Raw genomic sequence first — 17,652 nt, forward strand, 5'->3', positions numbered from 1 at the left:
GCCTGATGCTCTGGCATCAGCTTGGAGCTGGTCTTGGGTACCTCCCTAATAGGAACCCCGGGTGAATGAATGAGTCAGGAAGGGCATAGTGCATGTCGTGGGCAGCTACATCAGGAAGCCGGCAGGGTACTGTGATCGGGGGAGGTGCCGTTAACTGTCAGACTCATCTCTTCCCTTCGTGGTGTGAGGACCTTCCTGGTGGGAGCTCTGTGTATGATCTGCTGCGTTCCCCACAAGATACAGCCCTTGTGGGAGGTCAGCTGCTCTGGAAACTGGCTTGGGAAGGAGAGTGACAAGCAGGATGTTTCCTGAGTCCCGCTCTTGGGAGGACGGTGGCCTTGGGCTGCAATGCAGCCATCAGAGGAGTTCTGGCACTGTGAGGAGGTGGGCAGAGTGGGACCTTGGAGCTGGGACAGCTCTCAGAATTGTTCGTAATTAGGGACCACGCATTTATACCCATGACCAATCTGGGTGCCCTTCATGGGTCACGTCCTAGGGCTCCACCACTCTCTTCACTCCTGGGCAGTCCCTGGAGGAGTCTCAGGTTGGAGTGGCCAGCCTCCAGCACTCCATGGACAGCCAGGTGCTGGGGGGGATGGAAGGACAGGGCGGCGCCCATATGGTCATGAGAAGATACTGCTGAACACTCCTTAAAATCCCAAGTAGTACTTGCTTTCCTCCCAAGCTGAGAATCAATTGTAGTTAGCTTTTTTTTTTTTTTTAAGATTTTATTTATTAGAGAGTGAGCAAGTGAGAGAGAGAGAGAACATGAGCAGGAGGAGGGGCAGAGGGAGAAGCAGAGTCCCTGCTGAGCAGGGAGCCCAATGCAGGGCTTGACCCCAGAACCCTGAGATCTTGACCCGAGCCCAAGGCAGATGCTTAACCTACTGAGCCACCCAGGCGTCCCTTAATTAGATTTTTTACTCACACATATAAGATTGTCTAATCACCAGGAATATTCTTGGTTCCTTTCCAGTAAGAGCAGGTCCTATGAGTTGCTCCCTAGCAGGTGGTAATTAATGGCTTTTCCTTTTGGAAAACATGAGAGTTTGGATGTCTGCTTATTTTGCAAAAACATATCGAACCTTTCATCAAAGGTGGAAGAGATCAGATCGCTGTCTGATATTGGAGTGTAGGTAACTGTCTGTTTAGCTTTCAGGTCAGTAGTGTAAAGAATAAGGAATACAGGGGCGCCTGGGTGGCTCAGTGGTTTAAGCCTCTGCCTTCGGCTCAGGTCATGATCTCAGGGTCCTGGGATCGAGCCCCGCATCGGGCTCTCTGCTCAGTGGGGAGCCTGTTTCTCCCTCTCTCTCTGCCTGCCTCTCTGCCTACTTGTGACCTCTCTCTCTGTCAAATAAATAAATAAAATATTAAAAAAAAAAAAAGAATAAGGACTACAAAGACTGGGCAGCCCGATTCTGTGCACCTGCTTAGATCCTGGTGTGATTAGACAGCAGACACATCTCAGACTTGGGACACATTACTAGGAGTTCGTCAGCACCAGGAAGCGTGGGGACTCGTTCCTTGTTCCCAGTGTCACCTGTGTGGTGTGGACCTTTTGACTTCATAACCAGGTAAGAATCTTTGACATTCATAGTCAGAGGACTAAGAATCACAGAAACAACGGGGACCTTCTCCTTATGTTCCCTTCTTAATTATGCTCTGTGATGCCTGGACATTCAGGCTGACCTTTGAAGCCTCCCTGGTTTGCCTCCTTGATCAGCAAGAGGGTTGACGTCTGACACTATAGTTCTTGGAGGCATACAAAGGAGGTTTTCGGGAGAAGGTATTTCTGCCTTTTCTTACTTCAGAAATAATATGTACCCTTGGTGAGAATGGAAACAGGACCCAAATCATTGAGAGAGATTATGCCAGCCTCCCCCGCCCCTGCCCCTCAGAGAGACAGACCCCTGCTGTAAGGTCTCTGGCTAGAACTCCAGGGAGCCTTCCTTGGAGCTGTTTGCCTGCTGTTGAGCTCGTTAAGGACCTGATGATTGTCCATGGGCTCAGGTGACGTGTTCTGCAGCCCAGTTTTTATGCTCGGTGTGTTCTGCTTAATCTGTCGTGGGACTTCTCCATGCACAGCCAGGGTGGGTCCAGGGTGTAGTGGTTTGTGGGGGTGAGGCCATTAGAGCAATGACCGGGGAGCTGTACGGGGCGCCGGGTCAGGTGTGCTGGGGGCACTGTGCTGGGGGAAGGAGGTAAGAGGTGGGCCGTGACTCAAGCAGGTAGCCCCAGGAGAGCGCCTGTGTGCACAGGACTGTATGAGCACCGAGCCTGGGGACGAAGCCAAAAAGCAGGGTAGCGACTGTCCTTCCCAGGGGGCTTCCTGAGTGGAGTGAGGTGGACGCTCGTAGACACCACATGGCATCGTCAACCCGAGATGCCGATGATGCCCATGACTGTCACCAGCCCCTCTGTGTAGACTTTGTGCTCTTGTCGCTTTCTGCTGAGAAATGAGGAGGGTGGAGAAGGAGCATGCCCTGGGGCCCAGGATGGGCAGTGCAGTGGTGAGCACTCCCGTGACAATGAGGAGGGAGTTGGCACACTTGTTTTGTTTTCCAGTTTGTAATTCTGGCCCATGACCTGTACTGACGCCGATCGTTAGTGGGATCGTTAGTGGCTGAGGGGGACTGAGGAGTCCCACGGGGTCGTGGACTGCTCGGTGGACATTGAGCATGACGAGGGAGGTAACCCTCGGGCTTCCATGTTCCTTGGCTGCCAGCGTGGTCCTGGATGAGAGGCCGGGACCAAGCCCACGGAGAGGAGTGGTGGACCCACGCTTGCTGCCAGGACCCCAATTCCATTGGCAGGCATCGCGAGCTGATGTGTGACGCAGCCAAAGACCGGGTGGTGGCATTGGGACCTCGCTGTGCATTCCCTGTATGTGGGCTGCAGATGGAGTCCCTGTTGGGGGAGGAGTCAGTCAGGCAAACTCTCCAGACAAGCCCTGCCCCACCCTACAAAGTGATACTTCCTTTTTTTTTTTCCCCCTCAGTTTGTTTTGACTTGGTTTTATCAAAATTAAGTTGAGGGTTATTTTAGCCAAAGGCCATGATGAGGCCGCGTGAAGGATCGGGGTCTCTGAAGCCTCCCTGGGGTTCAGTGAGGGCCCGTGTCGTTGAGAGCAACTGGGGACAGCCCCGAGCGTGCACAGCTGTGTGCCTGCATGGATGGCTGTTCGTGGAAGGGAAGACACCAGGGTGCGACAGCTGGAGGGACCCCCGGCAATGGGATTGAGGCCCAAAGAACGGAAATGACTTGCTGAAATGCCCAGCTCTGGGGTGCAGAGCATCCCTGCAGCTCAGCCGTCCCCCTAGCTCCGCTCCGGGAGTTCGCCCCCACGGAGCTGCCGCAGAAGCGGGCCAACCTGTGGGACTGCTCGCAGCCCCAGAGGGAGTGACGTGTCTCTGCGGGCAGTGGTGACAGACGGAGCGGCCTCTCTGCACCTTTCTCCCTGCTCTGGGGCAGCAGGACCCCGGCCCCCCGCTCTGCTGCCGGCAGTCCCCTGGCCGGTGAAGTCTGATGGCTCCTCCTCTGTTATCTTCTGGGTTCATTGTCCTCTGTCATCAAGCTGTCCCTTGTCATAAATATCTCGTGCACCATGAGTTTTAAAATGTTACTGTGTACAGTTCTTTACCGAATTCAGACCACTTGGCGTAAGAATTCTGCATACGAGTTAACAGTCTTGGGGCCTGTCCTCCTGTTTCCTCAGCATTTGATTTAACCAGGGGCAGCTTTGTTTATTTCATCTTTGTCTTAATTTCCACAGACCATGGTTGTTGCTGCCCTCCAGCACCTAAGCCGTGCATGGAGAGTCCCTTGTCATACTTGGGTCCATGGAAACCTCTGTAAGACGAACAGCTGTGAACGATCTCAGAAAGATGGCTTTGAATGTAACCTACCAATTCTGTTTACCTCGTAATTTCTCCTACCATTTCATAAAATGTCCTTATTTCGGGGCGCCTGGGTGGCTCAGTGGGTTAAGCTCTGCCTTCAGCTCAGGTCATGATCTCTGGATCCTGGGATCGAGCCCCGCATCGGGCTCTCTTTGCTCAGCGGGGAGCCTGCTTCTCCCTCTCTCTCTGCCTGCCTCTCTGCCTACTTGTGGTCTCTCTCTCTGTCAAATAAATAAATAAAATATGTAAAAGAGAATGTTAAAAGAAAATATCCTTATTTCAACAGCTTCCTTTTCAAGGAATGACCCTGCAGGTTCATTTTAGGTGTTAAAATATTTTAAAGAATCCTTAAAAGATCTTTTCATAGTTTTAAGTCTCATAAAATCTGAGGTCCTGACTGGTCTGAGAGATGAGGTTCTGCTGCTGCTTAGAAGTGCCAGTTGCCCCTGCACGAGATTTTGTGTCCTTGGCCGCGGCTGGCGCGTTTGCCAGGGCCCGGGGGTCCCTAGGGTCCCTCTGTCAGGGATGCTTCCTGCCGCAACCCTGTGCAGTGGGTGTCATTACTCTTTCTGAACTCTTTGTCACACCAGCCACACACTTCAAGTCCTTGTTAACCTTCCACGTAACAGAAGCTGTTCCCCGAGGCCCAGACAGCCACCAGTCCTCCTGAAGGCCCGTTTGGAGCCTCCCTGTGCCGAGACCCTGGGGCGACCATGGCCATAGAGAGGAGTTGGAGGGAGGCCCGTGCCTGCGGCTGGTCTGGGGGCCGTGCGGCAGGTGTTGGCAGCCTGGACCCCTGTGGGCATCCAACGGGCTCTGACCCCTGGTTCTCACGAGAAATGAAACAAGAAAAAAAGTCTGGTTCGGCAAGGTGTCGCAGAAAGCCCCGCACTCACTCTGGAGGTCTCCTTGGCCTGTGGTTTTACTGCCCGGGAGGGGGACAGGCAGAGTCCAGCAGGTTGGGGCCCAGGGCAAGCAAGACCAGGAGACCTCCTGCAGACTTGAGAAGAGTCTTTGGTTTGGGGTTGTCTCAGTGTAGAAAGCCTGAAATGGAAGAGAAGGTTGGGGGTGGCAGGGGCTGGTGTAGCTGGGGAGATTGAGGCTGACTTTTCATTAGTTTGGCTTGCTGCCTGATAGATACTGGAAGTTGGAGGTATTTTTTTTTTTTTCCTGAAAGTTTTGTGACCCTTTTGAATTCCCACTGGTTAAAGAGGATCCCCAAATACTTAGTTGAGTCTCCCTTTTTAAAATCCCTGGAGCATTTCCTGGCCAGAATTTCCTCTTTACAGCTGCGAAATAGGCTCTGGAAGGTGGACAGCCACATCCCGATTGCGTTCTGCTATCACAGGGGTTGGTGTAATTCAGAGCCCAGCTTTGGAAGCGGTTTCTGTTTTCTGGACGGTGCCTTAACCACCTGCAAGGAACACCCTTCCTTCTCTGCAGACGGGGGAACAGACAAGGCCTCGTGAGGCCTGCTTGTCCTGCAAACATCTTGCTCCCAGTGATGCTGTCAAAACTTGCCCCGATGATGTCGGGGTTGGGGAGTTAGAGCTGGATGTGAGACCCTGGTGAAGTCAGCAAACCCAGGGTGTGGTGTTTTTCCAGAAAAGGCAAGCGAGTAGCTGCAGGTTTTCCAGGGCCCGCACATGGGTGGTTCTTCTGAGGACGTGTTTTGAGAGGCTTGGGGACCTGTTTCTGTGTGTGTGGCATTCTTGTGTTCTGTGTCTCAGGTTAACAAGAGCTGGGGGCCCACTGCTGTCCCAGAAAGACACTGTTCTTGTTCACATATAAACCATGGGAGGTGGCCGGAGCAGGGAAACCGGTGTCCTAAGAAGGAAGCACAGGTCTTCAAAGGCCCGCAGCCACACCGAGGAGCCCTTCCTAGCTGGTTCTCCTGCTGTCCTTGAGGCTCTAGGTGGCTATCTCTTTCCCTGTTAGAAGAAGGAAAGTAGACTTCTTTCTTTGCTTTCTCACCCCCAGATCCCCACAGCCTCTCCTTTTCTGACTGCCGGACACAGTGTTCCAAGCTGTTGTTCCCACTCCTGCCACGGCACTGGTGTTCTCGGGGTTTGGGAATCAGGTACGCGGCAGCCACTCAGGAACACCATTGAAGACAGTGTAGGGAAGGGAGCCATCATCCTCTGGAAAGTGAGAACCTTGCGGATTCACCAGAGTTCATCTGGGCAGGCAGCATGTTGCCTTGGGGGCTCCTTAGGGGAGAGAAGAAAGGGTGCAATTCACTCCGAGCAGCGCAGCAAAGGGTTCTGGGTCCTGTCGGGGCCCCTCGGGGAGATGCTGGGGGTTGCATTGCTGGCGTGAGTCTGGTGGTGGGATTGGGCCATCTTGGGGGCCCTGCTTGTCATCTAGCAATGGGAGGGGCTTAGGAATGGGGACGGTGGCGGGGGTGGGGGGACCGTCTTGTGTGTGGATCTTTGAGGCCACTGAGAAGCAACCTGGACTTCCAGGGACCCCTGACATGAGTCTGGTATCCCGGCGGCTTATGCTTTATTCCATTTATTACTGAGATCCAAAGATTTCCAAATGAGAAACGAAGTCACACGGTGGCAGGTGGTGCCCGTGAGCTTAAGTCCTCCTTTTGTGACTCATCAACGTATTAACCAGTTTGCAGTGGGCTCTCTCCCGCTGCGTTGAAATGGATTTCCTTATTTTATTAAGGATGTGCATTTCCTTTCTCAGCACAGAAATGAGGCTGCTGTAGGAGCCATGGTGCCCATTCCCTGTGGGTGTGCTTGCTTTTCCCCATTGCTTCGGTTTATATTTTGGGATTATGTGTGCATGCTCCTTCACTTTTCTCTTGCTAAAAAGAATAGTTGTTTTGTTTTTTTAATAAAATCCTTGTGAAATGTAAGGTTTTTAAATAAGCATCTCAGTCCCTGAGATAATGCATTGTTTTAAAATTTTCACCTGCAATTTCAGGTTCCTTTTTTTTTTTTGCCCTCGTATATAATTTCACGAGTTTTGCTTGGAACCTATATTTGTGGTCACTGGAGCCAAATGAGATCGCAGAGGGGAGGAGAGAGTGTAAAGTTGTTCTAATTGTGGCCGCTTGCTGTGCTTCTGGTTGGCAATTAGGAAGAAGAAATCAGAGTCCACGGCTCTGCTGGGGATTGAGCCCACCAGCCAAAGGATGGGGGTTTAATGTAGTGAGAGGTGAGGGAGTGAGATGCAGCTGTCTCATGAGATCGCTGGTGAACCTCTGGCTGCAGGCTCCATGCCCCGAGGAAGGGCTCGGGGCCAGGAGAGGAACTGGAACCTCAGTGGAAGCTGGGCTGGCCTCCCTGATCCTTGGGTAGCCAGAATCTGGGGAGGGGGGGATTCGGGAGGTGGGGCCTTGTTGCCGTTCTAGTCCCCTGGAAGAGCTCTTCTTGGTTTAAGCCTATTAGTCCTCTTGCTCTGTTCCTTTGATTAGAGGTATTTTCAGGATTTTAGAATTCTGCAGCATTCCTGCTCTATATTAGTAATCACTCCATGTGGATATGATTTTTGCCTTTGCATTCTCATGTGCCGTAGGTTGAACCATAGGAAACTGTCATCTTTCAGCCACCTTTGACCTACAAAACAGCAGTTACACCTGGTTCAACATAATATAAACTGAGATTGAAACCTGCTGATGATACTTTTAGCTGGTTTTACTCACTTGAGCCTTATGGGTTTCTTTGCTCTAGGAGAACTGGGGTGTGGTTGCTTGCCCAGTGCTTTTTTAGCCACATGTCACTTCGGGCTCCCCTGTGTCTCACTGTCCCTTGTGGGCCCAGGGCAGGTAGCATGTGTCTACCCCAGAAAGGGGACACCTGAATGTTCTTCATCACACCTCCAAAGGCAGCTGTGGGGGGGGGGTCCCGTTCCAAGTAGTCCAGTCTGTTGCTAGGCACAGACTCCGTCATGGCTGCAGGTCCTCGTGGAATCCATGGGAGGGAAATACTTCCATTTTACCGGTGAGGACACTGAGGGTCAGACTCAGAAAGTCACCCAAGGTCGAGGCCACCACCAGCCAGGACTCTGAGGCTCTGGCACTGAGTTCCTCACGACTTGGTTGTGTCCCTGTCTTGGCTCTTGTAAATAATGCCACAGTAACCATAGGGGTGCATGTGTCCTTTTGAATTAGTGTTTTCATTTTCTTTGGGGAAATAACCTGTAGTGGAATTACTGGATCATACAGTATTTTTATTTTTGATTTTTCGAGAAACCTTTGTACTGTTTTCCACAGTAGCTGCATCAGTGCACATTCCCAGCAACAGTGAATGAACAGTTCCCCTTTCTCCACATCCTCACCAACTTGTATTTCTTGTCAAGATCCTGAATTTCTTACTAGGATTAGTCTGGGCTGAGGGGTCTGAGACAAAGTGTGGTGGGGAGTAGACTTGGAGGAACACAGAAAGGAAAGAGAGGGATTTAGAATCTGCTGGTGTGGATGTGACCTTTGCTTGGTGCTCCCAGGAGCAGGGAAAACCCAGCCTCCAACTGCTGTGGTGTTTACCAAGCACAGGGGTTGTGCATGCTCTGGAGACCATCTTCAGGGTCATGTGCTCGGTGACAAAACACGAGTGCAGCTCTCTCTTCTGTTTTCTCTGTGTGCTCCATTGGGTATGCCTGTATGGACTTATTTCTGCTCATTAAGCAGACTATGCTAAAGTCACATGTACTCTGGGCAATTTTCTTTCTTTTCTTCTCTTTCTTTTTTTTTTTTTTAATTACTGAAATTATTTGTCTCCAAACCAAATTAGTTGTGATGGGAAAATTGCACTGTTTGCCTGGATAGCAAAGAAATTTAATTGCATTTGTAAAGAAGACATGTGCTTGTACTCATAATTTCTGTGTTCCTGGGAAGTCTTTCCCACTGGTGTTGGGGGCGAGAGGATATCGAGTCAATGGCAGGGGTAAGGGGGTAAGAGGACCAGGAGAAGACAAAATACATCCCTTTTTAACTTTAGCTTCCCCCACCGGATATGCTAATAAGATTATCCTTAATTATTTTAACTGAGATTTACTGTTATGCCAGTGGATTCGAGTGTTTATTCTTAGAGAGTGCTCATTTTCAGCAGGAAGGAAGTCACTCTCCAGCTCAGTGCTTTTCTTTCTTTTTTTTCCTTTTAGATTTATTTATTTATTTGGCAGACAGAGATCACAAGGAGGCAGAGAGGCAGGCAGAGAGAGAGGGAAGCAGGTTCCCCGCTGAGCAGAGAGCCCGATGTGGGGTTCCATCCAGGGTCCTGGGATCATGACCTGAGCCGAAGGCAGAAGCTTTAGCCCACTGAGGCACACAGGTGCCCCTTGATGCTTTTCTTATGTCAAAGTATACCTGGTTGGTGCAGGCCGGGCAGAAAGGGGACATAATGAAGAGGTCCTTTCATTAGTCGATCTTACTCCTGGCATTCCTGGTTGTTGCTGGAACCAAGAGGTTAATGTGGTCTGTGACCATCTTCACTCATGCCCTGCATTTAAATTAACTCAGAGGTTAATGCTGAAGGACAAGGTGTAATTTTTAGCTAGTTTGCAAAATTCTGTCAGTTTCAAGACTTGAATTTCTGCCTTTAATACATCAAGAGCATGGATGAGTTGTGCTGGAATGATAGAGAATACAAGGGCATGAAGGCCGAAACAGGCTTTCTGACGTCTCATACGGCATTCCTGTGCTTCCGTGTGTTTGCTGGGCCTGTCTTCATGTGCGTTCCCAGCACTGGGAGGTAGATGATTGGTGTACCCCCACCCACCTGTCCGTGTCCCGTCATGCCTCCACTTCTGCTCTTTGGCACATGGCGGGGGTGGGGGGTTGCCAAAGAGGAACATTTCTGGCTTATAGGCTGGGGCGTGTTTTTTGTGTGTCGTGTAATGAGGGCCTTAAATTTCCTGGGTACACTTGTGGTTCACACATGAATATTTTTGAGGGCGAACCTAGAGCCAAGTTCCTCAATTAGTGTTAGTAGCAAGCGGAGAATGAAGGGAATTAGGAGTCGCAACAAATTTCAAGAACATCCAGGCAAGGGAAACAATACCGTTCTTCTTAGAGTAAAAATAAAATCAAATTGGATAGCCTCATTTTTGTTTTCTTCTTGTTTCTTCCTGTATTCCCAGGCCCTGACCTTAGGTCCACCCTCCTACCTGTCAGCATTAATGGGTGTTTGCATTCCTTGGGGTCCAGAGTCTTGTCTCAGTGTGTGGCTGGAGGTGACCCTGGAAGGGAAGGTTCTGGAAAAACAGCCTCCTGGTCCCTTAGCTTTTCTCTAGTGCTTTTCTTAGGAGAGCAGCTTGTACTCTGGGGAGAGGAGCTTTTCTCTGAGATTGAGTTTTCTGTAGCTGTGTCTCCTCTAAAAGAACAAGGAAGGACTTTGGGATGCCTGGGGCAGAGGTGTGGGCAACCGCTGAGGATGCTCTACTAAGACCCACTGAGGGTCTTTGTGCATCCCCTGGAGAGGGTCCATCCATCTGTGTGTTTCAGCCCCAGTGGGGTGCGTGCTGTTGTGCTGTAATCCGGGGCTGCGGTCAGGCCATCGAGGCAGGCTGCTGTTGGGACCAGGAGAGCGGGGCAGCTACAAATGAGGGCTCCTTTTTCTGCCATGTGGATGGAGCCTCTTGTTTACATTCCACATTGTCTGAGCTGGAGTTGGACTCAGCCTGCAGGTCAGCAGACCTGGCGGGCCAGCCTGGTACCTCAAGAGGAGGAAGCTAGATGGACGCAGGTCCTAGGGCACCGCTGGCCTCTGTGCACTTTCCTTAAAGGAGGGGGGCCTCCCTGGAGGAGGGGAGGCAGGGGACTTTCAATGCAGTGTCTGTGTGATCCCCACATTCCACCACACCAGCAGTGTGGGCTCAGAGCTGGGAAGCCCTCCCCAAGAGGGCACCAGGTGGATCGCAGGCACTCAGGCAGTGCCAGGACCAGCCTTCTCCATGCTCCAGCCCCGAAGCCACTGTCCATGGACACGCTGACCATTCAGTGACCTCTATACTCAGGAGAGCAGGAGACCCAGATGGGAATGAACCTCGGTAGTAGTATCTGTATGCACAAGTCTCAAGCCGCCTACCCCATCTTGGGAAAACAGTCTGGCCACAGACCCCCCCCCCCCTTTCTTTTATTTTATTGCCTAAAGAGACTGTTAAAACTGATGACAGTTGATTGGGAAAAAATACAGGTTTGGGATGCCTGGGGGGGTCCGTGGATTAAGCGTCTGCCTTTGGCTTAGGTCATGATCCCGCGGTCTTGGGATGGAGTCCCATATTGGGCTCCCTCCTCAGCGGGGAGCCTGCTTCTCACTCTGCCTCTGCTTGCTGCTCCCCCTGCTTGTGCTCACATGCTCTCTCTCTCTCTGACAAATGAGTAAGTAAAATCTTTAAAAAACATACAGGTAAGCCAAAACCCAAAATTCCTGGTGGAAGCGACACAGTGTCTGACTTCCCTGGGTCACTGGGGTCACCCTACAGATCATGTAAGGCCACGTTCCCATTTTTTCCCCAAGAGAGCCATTGGTGACAGAAAATAAGTGTTTAGCGACTTAATTTGCAATGCTGTTCACTAGGAAGGATGTTTGTTACCATTGCCCCGTTCCTGCCGGGGCTCAGGCTCCCTGCTGACAGCGTCTGTGTTTACCTGTTTACAGGTGATGTCATATCTGTGGCAAAGCAGGGGCTGCTGGGCTCACCGAAGAGCCGGTGTGCCCGACAGCCCCCAGCCTGCTGGCTTCAGCGGGGGGCAGATGCTGCTCTCGGTCTTTGCTTTCACGAAGGTCTTTCTTCCTGTGTTCCTGCCGATGCCCCTCCGCCCACTGGCTCCACCCAGCAGCCAGCCCCTCGGCTCCCCAGAGCACAGACTCTTTGACGTTCAGCACCAGTCCCTTCTGTAGCCAAGGTTTCGAGGTGACCGGACGTGTCCACATCAGCTGTGCCTCTGCCCCGTCTGCTAACGGCCTTCTGTCTTCTCCCAAACGCCTGACCTGTCCTAAGCAATGGAGTCCTCTGTGCTGGGCACCTCCCATGCCCCTCTGCAGGGTCCAGGAGCTCATTTCTGCATCCCAGTGGATCGTGCTCGCCTTGCTTCCTTCAGACACGTTTCTCGTCCTTCCATGGGATGGCCCCAGTGGAACTGCACAGTCATGCCCTTTGCTTCCATTCTTGCCCCTGTGATCTAGAGCATCATGTCTTTCTTTGTAAATGATGGGCATTCCTTGACTTTTAGGTATTTTGTGGATCACTTTACTTCTTCTTGGACATAATGCAGAGTGATGAAATTTCTGAATTTGTGGGAAAGAGATGGAAAGGGAATCCCATTTGGAATGAGAGGTGTTGGCCCTGGGCTGGTTGTGGTGGGAGCAGGCGGCCACGTCTTTGTGAGCTCGGCTCTGTCTATTCCAAAGTGCCCAGTACTGGCGGTGTTGTGGGGTCTCCCTGATGAGAAGGGGTGAGCGGGAGGTATGGGGAATTGGGTCGTGGGGTCATCTGAATTGGGTGGGCCCACCTGACCCACGCATATGAGGTGAGGGGCAGAGAAGGCCGTCCGGGAAGGGCGGGCACCATGAGCCTGCTGGCTGGGATGGGGCTGGGCTCTGCAGAGCACCTCAAGGTGACTGGGCGCCCCTCCCCCATCTTTCTGGCAGCTCTTCCGGTCCTGACCGCATCTTCAGTGTATCATGTGTGTGTGAGCATCAGAGCTCCACTACGTCTCCTGAACCATAAGTGGCTATTGTATGGGAAACATTGGGATTTTCAAAACTCATTCTCTCTGCGACTTTGTTGGTGGAATTTCAGACGAGACTCTCTTAGTGACAAACTGAGAGACCAGAAGTTGACTGACAGCCATGGGATCAGTTCCCGGGAAGCCAGGGGCCTCCTTGATCGTCCTGCCTGCGAATGTGCAGGATCACGAGGGTCCTAGCTCACCCCCTGGAAAACGCGGGCTGGTGGGGCTCAGGCGGGGATGTCTGAGGTGGGGACAAGTGGAGTTCTCGAGACCCCTTGGTGTTGTTGGACGGAGTGTACGTCCTGGTTTAGGAGACGGACCCAGACTTGGGATAGGAATGGGGTAGGAGGAGCATGGGGGGGTTGGTCTCCACCATCCTTGGTGTTTTCCTGGTCTGGGAAGTGGCACCCTGGGGCATTCTGACTGCACTGAAGTGAGTTGTGGTGTCTGACTTTGCTTTACGTCCTGTTTTACAGATGCCTTTGTGAATAGCCAGGAATGGACGTTAAGTCGATCTGTGCCGGAGCTCAAAGTGGTGAGTGGTTCTTCTGGCTTCTGTGGTTGTGGTTCCTGCCCTGCAGGAGGCAGGCCTCTGTAAGGGGTGGGAGGTGGCCTGCGTGCACACCCAGACCTGCATTCAAGGGGACTCGGCTGTCCCTGGGGCCTGGACGTGGGGCATACCTGGGTGTATCCCTGGGAGGGATAAGGTGTAGCTGACAGTTTGGGACCAGAGCCCTGAGTATGCCCAGGATGGCCACGCCAGCCAGCCCACCAGCATGGCCCTGTTCATGGCAGGCAGGGTCCATGCGCCGTTTTCTCTCTCGTGTCTGTGCGCTTGTGTGAGAGAGAGGCAGAGTCACACGCTGATGCACAGACGTGTCTGGCTTTACCCTTTGCCAGGATGCCATGGAAGGTTTCTGTGATGAGCTGTCAAGCTTTGGAATTCATCATTAAAAAACGTGACTGGTCACTTACCATGGTACAAAGTAATAACATAAAAGATTTCATTTTTATTAAAAAGTTTAAATACTCTTGCAGTGAGATTATTTAAAGCTTCAGATTGCCTTATGTAAAAAATGACTTGGGTCTATTGCAACCACACCCTTGAGCACAGCTCCACTGCATGTCCGCTGGCTTAGGGTGGAGGGAAGGGACCAGTATGACTTTTAAGTAAGTGTGTTTCTTTGTCATGATGTCAGTGGCATTTGGGAGAAATGTGTATGTGTGTGTATTTACATGCATATGCATGTACACACATTTATATGTGTGTATTTATGTGTGCATCTCTGTGTGATGTGTGTGCTATGAATATATGTGTGCTGTGCACATGTGTGTATATGAAAAATGTGTGTATTTGATGTGTGTGTTTGCATGTATACATGTGTATGTGTATATGCATATTTATGGTGTGTGCGTACACGTGTGTGCATTTATATGCACAAGTAGGTGTGTATTTGTGGTGTGTGTGCTTACATATATACATGTGTATATGCACATATGTGTGTGTATTTATGGTGTGTATATTTATGTCTGTGTAGGTGTGCTTGTATATGGTTGTGTATGTGTGGTGCACATGTATATATATTTATGTGTATATGTGTGTACTTCTGTGGTGTGTATACATGTGTGTATACTTGTGTGTGGTGTGCATACATATGTGTGGCATCTGTACAAGCGTGTGCACAGGTGTGTGGCGTATGTGCGTTGTTTGCATACATGTGTTGCATGTGTGTGGCATGTGTGCATTGTTTGTATACGCGTGTGTACATTGTGTGGCACTGTGCGCATGTGTGTGCAATTTGTGTGTATACTTGGGTGTGGCATGTGTTTGTGTGTTTTGGGCTGCTCCGGTGGCGCGCCCTGACCGTAGGACGCAGGCAGACAGGCCGCCCTTGTTTCCTTCTGCCAGTGACTTGCACACAGGCCTGCTCGGTTCTCCCCAGCCCCCCGCCTGTCTCTGTGCGTACACAGCCTTTCCCCCGCATGAGCCCCTTCTCCAGAGGTTCATGTTGCTGTTCGCCTCTCTGGCCTGTCTGCCAGTAGCCCTTACCGCCCCCACCCCCAGCTGCAGCCTCCATGGTGTTTTGTGGGTGACCCGGGGTAGGGGCCAGACTTCAGGTTTCTCACCTCTGAGAAGAGGAGGTGGAGCCACAAGGAACGTCCAGCTTTGAAGAGAATATATGTGATTTTGGTCATCAGAAAAAACATGTTTTTAAACCTAAGAAATAAAGGATGACTTGGGAAGGGACTCTGGGATCTGCAGGTGTGGTCATCAGGCCCTCCTGTCCCTTCTGACGTGCCCATCCCGCTGCCCTCACCGAGTGTCTTGTCAGGGCCTCCTTCCCGTTTCTCCTCGCCCTTCCTGCCAGAACCCTGACCTTTCCCTGCAGCATTGCTAGAGGCTCCATTCCTCACGGGAGATATGGAGTCTTCTGGTCCCATGGCCCTGCCCGAAGCCGGGGTTCTGCACGGCTGGCCTCGAGACAGCCACTTCTTTCCTTCGTGTTTTGTGACTGCTGTCCTGGCACAGGATTGATTCTGTCGGGCGGGCACCTTCAGGAAATGCCTGTTGAGAAGGGATAAAGAAGATGTGGTCCATACACACAATGAAATATTACTCAGCCATCAGAAAGGATGAATACCCAGCTTTTGCATCAACATGGATGGCCTGGAGGAGATTATGCTGAGTGAAATAAGTCAAGCAGAGAAAGTCAATTATCATATGGTTTCACTTACTTGTGGAGCATAAGGAATAGCATGAGGGACATTGGGAGAAGGAAGAGAAAAAGGAAGAGGGAGAAATCGGAGGGGGAGATGAAGCATGAGAGACTCTGAACTCCGGGAAACAAACTGAGGGTTTCAGAGGGAAGAGTGATGGGTGAGTTAAGGAGAGCACAGATTGCATGGAGCACTGGGTGTTATATGCAGACAATGAATCACGGAACACTACATCAAAAACTAATTACGTACTGTATGGTGACATAATTTTTTAAAAAAAGGAAACGCCTGTTGAATGAATGCTACAGAGTTGGCAACACTGTTACTGTTACTAGAAGCTTTGCGGGAAGATTTACTGGTTGCAGATACAGCCTCAAACTCAGAACGCTGAGGCGCCTTTCTGTCCTGCAGTCAGAGCAGAACAGCAGGCGCGGCGTTGTGATGAGGCCGCGGACCACAGCCACTGTGCATGGCGGGTTGTGAGTGTGTCACAGGAGCACCTCACTTCTGCTGCCCATGAGCCACGTCCTGCTGTTACCCCGTTTCAGGAGGAGGAAGTACCCTCAGCGTCCTGGGAACTCCCCGGCAAGCCGCAGTCAGCGAGCGGTGGAGCTGGGACTTGAACCTGTGCCTGGCGTTCCTGTGTCAGCACTGCTGGTGGAGCTCCCTGCGCCCGGAGAGCCTCCTCTGTCTCGCCGCCCAGGCCGCCAGCTGCTGGCCCCATGTGGCCGCCGCGTGCTTGAAGGGCGGCCAGTGCGGCCGAGGAGCTGAGTATAAAACTTTCATTTAAGTTTAATGAACTGAATTTGAACGAGCCCCAGGAGGCCAGGGGCTCCCCTTCTGACAGTATTCCAGTCTGTGACGGTTGAGTATCCAACCCTGTGATTTGGACCCAAACTTGGTAGTTTGTCGGGGGTTCCGCCACCAGCCACATGTGCGGACCAGCCGTGACTGAGGATGCTCACTACTGAACACTGGTCTTCTGCGGGTATTTCAGAAGCGTGTCATATCCTGGAGGAATGCTCAGAAAGGTGGGAGGTGAGTCCATGAAGAGGTGGCGTGGATTTGTGTTCCCCAAACGTAACGGTCTTGAGGTTTGCACATGTGCTGAAGGGTCGGCCACATCCCGTGGATGCGGAAACACGGTTCCGCATTTGTGCGGAGGAAGCTGTGTGTCGTGGCCCTGACCTGCGTGTGGATGGATAGAACACCCCCCGCCCCCGACCGTGGAAGGGCGGGCAGCTTGTCCTCCCTGGACGCCCCAGCAGGTCCCCCTTCGGCGCCGAGGACTTCTCAGTTTCTGCAGAAAGTGCTCCTTTGTTCCAAGGCAGCCTGTGAGCTGCCATTGTTTGACACCCCACCCCCGAGACAGGTGGCCCCTTAGGTCAGCGCCTTCAGAATCCCTGACTGTCGCAAATGCAGTGGGCGCATGACATAATCCCATGCCTCAAGTGGACTCTTTATGTTTGCAATAAATCTTCTGGAATCTGTCAGAGGAGAAATCTCAGCGTTCGTGTTCTTTCAAGAGCGGTGGGACCATGCCTTATGTATCACAGGCCGTGATGAGATCATCGGTGACCCGTGGCTCTTGGACTGGGACGCCACTCTCGGGCGGGGGGTGCTCGGTGCTGGTGTCTGGGCGAGTGGAGCCACCCTCCACGTCCTGCCTGTAGGGGGAGCCTCAGGTCACAGCCCACTTGTGGGTTTTCACTGAGTTCACTGGGATTTTTACAGACAGCCTTGGCTTCTTTTTCAGCAGACTGCATGCATAGCAGGTAAGTGGTGAGGTGAGGATGACAGGGAAAGCAGTCTGAGAGGAGAGGGCACTCCTTTCCCCTCTGTGACGTGAGGATGCGAGCAGGGGCCCTGACGCTTCTCGGTCTCACCCCGAGGACACGGCCTGCGATCTGGGGACGGTGACTGCCTCTGGCCACCGAACATTGGCGGGCCCTTGTGTGATTTTCCAGACTCCGCTCCCACGCATCCTCCCACAAAGCTGGTAGATGATGGACAGGCTGGTTCCATTCTCTCCTTTTTATACCCAGTAGCTCTCACGGGTCCCAGTGCAGCTTTACAGCCTAAAAGAGCGTTTCCGTGCCTTATTTTATTCCTCCTTCCAGCTGGCTGGTAGTTTCTGCTGGTCTTTGAGATTAGCATAAGGCCTGTGGGGCTGAATATAAGACGGTCTGTGAGGCGCCCATGCAGACCGGAGCACAGGCCTTCCCCCCTCCACCCCCAGGACTGACGGATTCTCTCCTCCTGAAGGCCTGCTTCTCCGCAGAGCATCGGTGTGTGTGGAAGGGACGCTGCCCACGCAGATACACAGGCCAAGCAGTGCTGGAGTCT

The 17,652-nt window shown here is 52.0% G+C and overlaps 1 protein-coding gene across 8 annotated transcripts in view; it reads left to right on the top strand.

The window, feature by feature from the left end:
• The window catches only part of AGAP1 (ArfGAP with GTPase domain, ankyrin repeat and PH domain 1), a 517,259-nt gene that overhangs the window by 159,286 nt on the left and 340,321 nt on the right, over window positions 1-17,652 (top strand). For all 8 annotated transcript variants that reach the window (XM_046018363.1, XM_046018364.1, XM_046018365.1 and 5 more), the window contains exon 2: window positions 13,065-13,123. In XM_046018363.1, coding sequence (XP_045874319.1) covers window positions 13,065-13,123 — 59 coding nt within the window. The remainder of the gene's footprint in view (window positions 1-13,064; window positions 13,124-17,652) is intronic.

This window comes from Meles meles, chromosome 9, assembly GCF_922984935.1.
Source record: "Meles meles chromosome 9, mMelMel3.1 paternal haplotype, whole genome shotgun sequence".
NCBI classification, from domain to species: domain Eukaryota; kingdom Metazoa; phylum Chordata; class Mammalia; order Carnivora; family Mustelidae; genus Meles; species Meles meles.